The sequence below is a fragment of the Gavialis gangeticus genome, unplaced genomic scaffold (genome assembly GCF_001723915.1).
Source record: "Gavialis gangeticus isolate Ggan-Ray unplaced genomic scaffold, GavGan_comp1, whole genome shotgun sequence".
In the NCBI taxonomy this organism is placed as follows: domain Eukaryota; kingdom Metazoa; phylum Chordata; order Crocodylia; family Gavialidae; genus Gavialis; species Gavialis gangeticus.
Window position 1 is genome coordinate 1187472 of NW_017729018.1, and position 7303 is coordinate 1194774.

Consider the following 7303-nt stretch of genomic DNA (forward strand, 5'->3'; position numbering starts at 1 on the left):
TGCATCCCCCACCCCCCCACCCCACACACTGGGGGGGGCACAGCTACTAGGGTACATGTGCTGGGGATACACCTACTAAAAAAAGGTTGAAAACCCCTGGTATAGCAGATAAGCAATCCGTGTTGATGGAACCTCCTATTGACAGCACACAATTTAGGCGTTTCTGATTAGTAAAGAAACAAAGGGATGTCTAGAAAGATGAACACAATTTGCTTAGATTCAAGAAGCAGCTTGGATAGTGGCAAGATACTAATTATTTTATAGCTAAGGAATGGCTTGTTGAAGTTTTGTCAGAACTCATCAAAGAATATGTTCCTTCACACATTTTCAATCAAATCTGGTTTGCACTAGAAGGTCTTCCAGTGGTTTCAGTGTCATTTAAAGGCTCTCATGTGACTTGCTATTTTAGGAAACAACAAAAGAAAGGTTGAGAGTATTGCTTGCTGATGGTATGGGTGGCAGTGAGAAACTATAGGCACTGATTACTGGAAAAAGGAAAAAAATCCCTGCTGTTTTAAAAATGTGAAGAAAATTGCTAGTGTTCTGTGAATCGCGTATGAATGCTATGACAACAGGACATACATGAGAGCAGAGGAGGGGGGAGGAATAATGTTTTGTGATAACTGCTCAGCCTATAACAGTGACATTAAATTAAAAATGTCCATCTGACTCCAAAGCCAGATGTTAGTCCAAATGTCAGTTTGGGTTCCTGCATTGAAGAACTGCCACCATAATATCACTCCACCCTCTCCCACTTCCCCCCAACCCTCCAAGCAGCATTGGGGCTCAGCTTGGGCACCATTGCAGCCACCTGAAGGAGGGAGAGAGCTCTCTGGTCCTTATCCCCCTTTCCCTTCTCCTAGGGGCTTCTCTTGTGACTTCTGGTCACAAAATGGTCACCAAGGGGTGTGACACCTCAATGCCTCACCAAAACTCTGGCCCTTCAAGCCAGGGTAATTGCCCATCCCTGCACTAAAGGGTGTCCTTTAGCTTTGGACTTAAGTGGTGATTGAGGCAGGGATTGGGGGTCTTTTTGTTTCTTTTTTTGTTGGGGTTTAATGGTGCGTTTATTGGAAGAAGAGGGAGTTGTGGCAGGGAGGGGTCAGAGCAGCAGCCCCTCTGCAGGAAGGGGCCTGTGGGCTTTGGGGAAAGGTCTTGGGAGTAGGGGATGGGGTGAGATAAGCCTTCTTGTAACAATAAAACTGGCAGTTGGGTAGTGTGGTTAGGACTGGTGGTAAGGTTTGCTTGTGTTGGGGTTTGAGCAGAGAGACAGTGGTTGGGGGAAAGTGTGGGGAAGTAGGAATTCTTGGGTTTGGAGGTTCCTGTTTGGGGAGTCCCCTCTGTGTATCGTTTATTTTATGCTGCTCTGTGCCATTTGGATGGAGTGGGATATAAATCTAGTAAATATATTTAATCAAAAATCAAAAGCATCATTTCAGGCTTTAAGAAACAGTGCATATTGCTTATATTATGTCATATTATTGATATAATTGATAGCAGATCCAATCAAAGCAATGTAGCTAGCACAAAAACTGTTGCTATTGGATATTTTACGTATGCAGAAAGAAACCAGGAGCCAAATTGCTATAAATGTTCTGGCTGTGCTTTTGGTAATGAATCTGATGTTAACAGTTGTGCTGAACTGTCCAAGAAATTAGTAAAGAATCATGAATGTTTGAGGTCAAGTCTGTCGGTGGTGATTAACTTACGGACAAAAGCATTTTGATATTCCTCAGAACTCCTTTATAAAGGTTTTACAAGACATGTTTTCTCCACTGCATGGGGAAGCACCCTTGTATCCTGGGTGTTGGAAAAGTTCTGAATCGATTTATTTAGACTGAGTGGGTGAATGGGATTTATCTACCTATTTAGGGTGGGTGGTTCTGTTTTAAATGGCAGAAGCAATGCAGAAATATTCCTGAATTAAAAAGGAACTCTTTTGTACTGTTACGTTATGTGTTCTATGCTTAACATATTCATGTGCACTGTAGTGCTACAGGGTCTTGATCCTCCATAATCCTATGCTGGGGTGGGCAAAATGCAGCCCGTGGGCCAGATGCACCCCGCTAAGCCATTCTATCTGGCCTGCAGGGCCCCTAAAAAAAAAAAAAAATTTAGAAAATTTAATATTTAGTTGTCCCTGGTTCCTGCCAAAGATGACAGGAGCCAGGGGCAGTAGGACCCAGGGGAAGCCCCAGCAGGCTCCTGCGACAGCAGGGCCTGCCTGTCCTGGCCCCCTCCCAGCGAGAAGCCCCTGCCTAGCAGGGGCTTCTGGCCTGGGACCATGTGGCTCCTCATGGCTACACTAGTGCAGGAAACTTGGGTAAGATGGAGGGGAGGGGGGGCAGCAGCAGAGGACTGTGGGCATTGCCTCAGTCCTCGGGGCCGGGCCACCTCAGCTCCTCTCCCTTGGGGCTGCACCAGCAGGGAGAGGGGGGAGCTGGCCCAGCTCCATAGAGCCCCTGCCTGCTGAGACCCCATGCTCCTGCCAGTGCTGGCCCTGGGACACCAGTGTGGCCCCCATGCTCCTGCGCCTGGGTGGTCAACAGTAGTAAATGCTGCCCAGCGCCGCAAGCGGGGGCGTGCTTTCCTCCCCGCTGAGTAGCTGCTGCCGCCAGCACAGGTTCCAGGCTGGCAGCGGCGGCGGGTTACAAGCTGGTGCTGAGCACAAGGAAAAGCAGCTCCGCCGGCACCCTGTACTGCAGCCGCTCACAGCCCATGTGAGGCTGCCTGTGCCTGCTCAGGACAGCCCCGCATGGGCTGCAAGCAGCTGCAGCATGGGGCACTGGCCACAGGGCAGGGGAGGAGCTGCTTTTTCCCTGTGCTCGGCACCAGCTCGTTCCCTGCCAATGAGCAGGGGGTTGGGGCTGCGTGCTGCCCCCCGCCTGTACCGCAGGGCTGTGGGGGCACTGGGAGTGAGCAGGTATGGGAGCCAGCAGGAGCATGGGGCCCACACCGGTGTCCCAGGGCCAGTGCCAGCAGGGCCCAGAGCAGGGCAGCAGGAGTACAGGGTCCCAGCTGGCAGGGGCTGTATGGAGCTGGGCCAGCTCCCCACTCTCCCTGCTGGTGCAGCCCAGCCCAGCTCTACAGACCCCTGCCAGCCTGCGCCCCGCTTTGGGCCCCACTGGTGCTGGCCCTGGGACATTGGTCTCAAGGTGGTGACCAGGGGATGGGGCACCTGTCAATGTGCAGGGCTACCCATGAGGCCCTCGATAGCTTGCCAACACTGGGTAAGCGGCCCTCCACCTGAAATAATTGCCTGCCTTGCTCTATGCCATATTCCAAGTCGTTGATGAAGACATTGAACAAAACCGGCCCCAGGACTGACCCCTGGGGCACTCCATATGATACCAGCTGACATTGAGCCATTGATTACTGCCCAATGATGCAGCCAGTTTTCTATCCATGTTACAGTCCATTCATGCAGCCCATACTTCCTTAGCTTGCCTGGGAGAATGTTGTGGAAGTCTATTAAAAGCCTTGCTAAAATGACAGTGCACCACATCCACAGAGCCAGTCATCTCTTCATAGAAGGCAGTCAGGTTGGTCAGGCATGATGTGCCCCTGGTAAATCCATGCTGACTGTTCCTAATCACCTTTTTCTCCTCCAAGTGCTTAGAAATAGATTCCTTGAGGATCTGATGCATGATTTTTCCAGGGACTGAGGTGAAGCTGACTGGTCTGTAGTTTCCTGGATCCTCCTTTTATCCCTTTAAGTACGGGCACAATATTTCCAATCATTTGGGACCTTACTTAATTGCCATGAGTTTTCAAAGATGATGGCCAATGGCTCTACAGTCGCATCTGCCAACTCCTTTGTTACCCTCAGGTGCATCACATCCAGCCCCATGGACCTGTATATGTGCAGCTTTTTCTGAATAGTCCCTAACCTATTCTTATACCACTGAAGGCTGCTCACCTCCTTCCCAAGCTGCTGCCAGGTGCAGTAGTCTGGGACCTGACCTTGCCTGTAAACACTGAGGCAAAAAAGGCATTCATCACTTAAGCCTTTTCTGCATCCTCTGTCACAAGGTTGCCTCCACCATTCAGTAAGTGACCCACACTTTCCCTGATCCTCCAATTGCTACTGGCATACTTGTAGAAACCTTTCTTACCCATGCTACCTGCAACTCCAATTGTGTTTTAGCCTTCCTGACGTCGTGCCTTCATTCCCAAGCAATGTTCTTGTATTCTTCCCTAGTTATTTGTTCCACTTGTTATAAACTTCCTTTTTATGATTTAGTTTACTGAAGAGTTCCCTGCTAAAGCAAGCTGGTCTTCTGCCATACTTGCTAGTCTTCCTGCACATCTGGATGACTTCTTCCTGCACTCTCAGTAAGGCTTCTTTAAAGTATAGCCAGCTCTCCTGGACTCTTCTCCCCCTAAGACTGGCTTTCCAGGGGATCCTGCCCATGAGTTCCCTGAGTGAGTTGAAGTCTGATTTTCTTCTGAAGTCCAGGGTCCTTACTCTGCTGTTCTCTATCCTTTTTTTCCCCTCAAGATCCTGAACTCAATCATTGCGTGATCACTGCTGCCCAAGTTTCCATCCACTACTACGTTCCCCAACTAATTCTTCCCAGTATGTGAGCAGCAGGTCAAGAACAGTACAGCCTCTAGTTGGTTGCTCCAGCACTTGCACTGGCAAATTGTCCCCAACACTCACCAAAAACTTCCTGGATTGTCTGCACACTGCTGTATTGCCCTCCCAGCAGATATCAGGGTGATTGAAGTCCCCCATGAGAACAAGGGCCCGTGATTGGGGAAACTTCCACCAGCTGTTTCAAGAAAGCCTCATCCACCACTTCCTTCTGGCCTGCTGGTGTATAGCAGGCCCCCACCATGGCATCACCTTCTGTTGCTCTCACCAGTAACCTTATGCCAGAGACTCTCAACAGTCCAATCTCCAGGTTCATACCAGAGCTCTGAGCAGTCATGTGGCTCTGTCACATCAAGTGCAACTCCTCCTTGTCTCCCCTGCCTGTCCTTCCTGAACAGTTTGTACCCATCCATGGCAATGCTTCAGTCATGTGAGCGAGCTCCAAGTCTCTGTTATTCTAATCATGTCATAGTTTTGTGAATGTGCAAGGACTTCTGCTTGTTTCCCAGGCTCTATGCATTTGCGTACAGTAGGCACAGGCACTTATTTTGGGTAGAGGGCCACTTACCCAGTTTTGGCAAGCTCCCCCATCTTGGGACCTGTCTTGGGACCAGCACTGGCTGGTGCTGACCCGGCTGGGTCCATCCCATCCAGAGCAACATGCTGCTGGGGATGGCAGAAGCCCGGCCGGGTCTGCACTGGCCAGCAGAAGTGGCAGTGGAGCCATGTGTAGGGGGAAAATGCAGCTGAGCCCCTGCTGGTCCGGCTGGGCTCATCCTGTCCTGAGAGGCACATGGCTACTCCTCTTCCCACACGTGCCACATCGGCAACGTCAAGCTGAAGTGGTGCATGTGGGAACCTAGTCCCTTCCCCAGTCCTTCAGCAGCCATTAGGAAGCTGCTGAGGGGCTGGGGGAGGGACAAGGGGTGGGAACGAAAGTAAACAGTGTTTACTTTTGTTTCCCGTCGCAGCACCACGGGCCTCAGAAAATGCCTTGGCGGGCCGCATGTTGGACAAGCCTGCCCTAAGAGAACTTGCTGTTCCCTAATTGAAACAGAACTTGTTGACTGTTTGCTTGCCTCTCTCAGGGTACTGTATGAATCCCATCGTACTGATATCAATGCACCTTGCCTGCAAAAGAATGCTATATAAAAGAAACATTAAATTCCATAGGTCACGTCAGAATTGACAGATGGTGTTTAGCTGGCCATTGTCAGTTGTCAGCTAAACCGTTTTGCAGGGAAGGTGTTTTTTACCTCAGAAGTTTTATGAGCCCTGTAAGCCAGAAATATAAATGTGACACTGTATAAAAATAAGTGATACAGAAACCAAGTAGCTATTTTTTTCTACTTCTCTGATGGGCTTTTTTGGGTGGGGGGCGGAGGGGAAGAGTGGTATGTCTGTGATCTGTTATGATGGAAGTGACCTGTACTTATTGTTGTTAAATAAATGTTTTGTGTTTTCAGGTGTACTGTGAATATGGCATGGTACATGTTCTGTCAGAAAAGGGGAGCAGTAAAGGGAAGGACTACTGTATCCTTTTCAACTCTCAGTGGGCCCATTTACCACATGACCTTGGCAAAGCTGTAAGTACTCTAGACTAAGGTGTAAGAGTAATATTTTGAAGACTCAGGACTGTCTAGTGTGTGAAGAGGGAACTGATATGGGTTCTAAATTTATTTGTCCATCTGCTAGTTAGACTAGAAGGTTAAGACTTGGGAGGGATGCAAGTATGGTGCCCTAGTAGGAATCCCAAAGCTTGGGGAATGAACCCCTCTTTTCCTAAAGGAACCCCACTTTTTCTAAACCTTTTGCAGGAAGGTTGTGACAGTGTCGTTTTTCCCCTTTGAACTTACATACCATACTTTTGCTAGGAGATTTAGGGAGACTGATACTAAAATATTGTGAAAAGGTGAGGTGAAACATGGGGAAGAAGGTAAAGGAAGAAAAGAGGATATAAGGTAGGGAAGACATGGTGAGGTAAGGGGATCATGGAAAAAAGGAAATCTATTTGACATATGAAAGGAAAGGGGGAAGGTGAAAAGTAAGGCTAAGAATGGAAAATGGGTATAATAAAACTAAGAGTTAATGATTTATTTTAAATGTACATAATCATCAGTATGTTACATGTTTATATATTAATTGGCTATTTTATCTTACTAATTTCATGAAGTGTGGTAGTGAAAGTATTTTAAAAGCTCTGGAAATGCATTACTTTTTTTTCTTTAGAAAATAATGGCTGCTTGGGAGCATTTAAAATGCTCTTTGGAATGTTAATTAACATACAGAATAATTTAGCACAGTGGTTTAATTTGTCACCTCTTGCAGTTCCCCTGCCAGCACCCCCTTCAATCATCAGCTCCCAGTAGTTGGTTCCAACTAGATAATTTGCCTGTATTTGGATTTTTGTTGGAGTCACAAATTAACTAGAGAACCAGAGTTTACTATACAACAACATGGAAAAGGATCACCTAGTTCCAAATACCATATTTACTTGCATACCAACTGTACCTTTTCCCCCCAGAATGAGCCCTCCAGAATTGGGGTGCTTCCCTTAAGAGAAAAATGTATCTGCCACTTACGGCAGCAAGCAGCAGGGGTGGAGTCCAGTGTTCACCCTCTCACAGCCATTGACAGGGCAGTTGTTTTTGGCTGAAGGATAGCTGAGCTGGTTGAGGGTAAGGGAACTGCTACATGCAGTTAGTA

The 7303-nt window shown here is 48.0% G+C and overlaps 1 protein-coding gene across 2 annotated transcripts in view; it reads left to right on the forward strand.

The window, feature by feature from the left end:
- Positions 1–7303, forward strand: part of SPPL2B (signal peptide peptidase like 2B) — a 187508-nt gene that overhangs the window by 23300 nt on the left and 156905 nt on the right. For both annotated transcript variants that reach the window (XM_019513196.1, XM_019513195.1), the window contains exon 2: positions 6064–6183. In XM_019513196.1, the coding sequence (XP_019368741.1) occupies positions 6064–6183 (120 nt within the window). The remainder of the gene's footprint in view (positions 1–6063; positions 6184–7303) is intronic.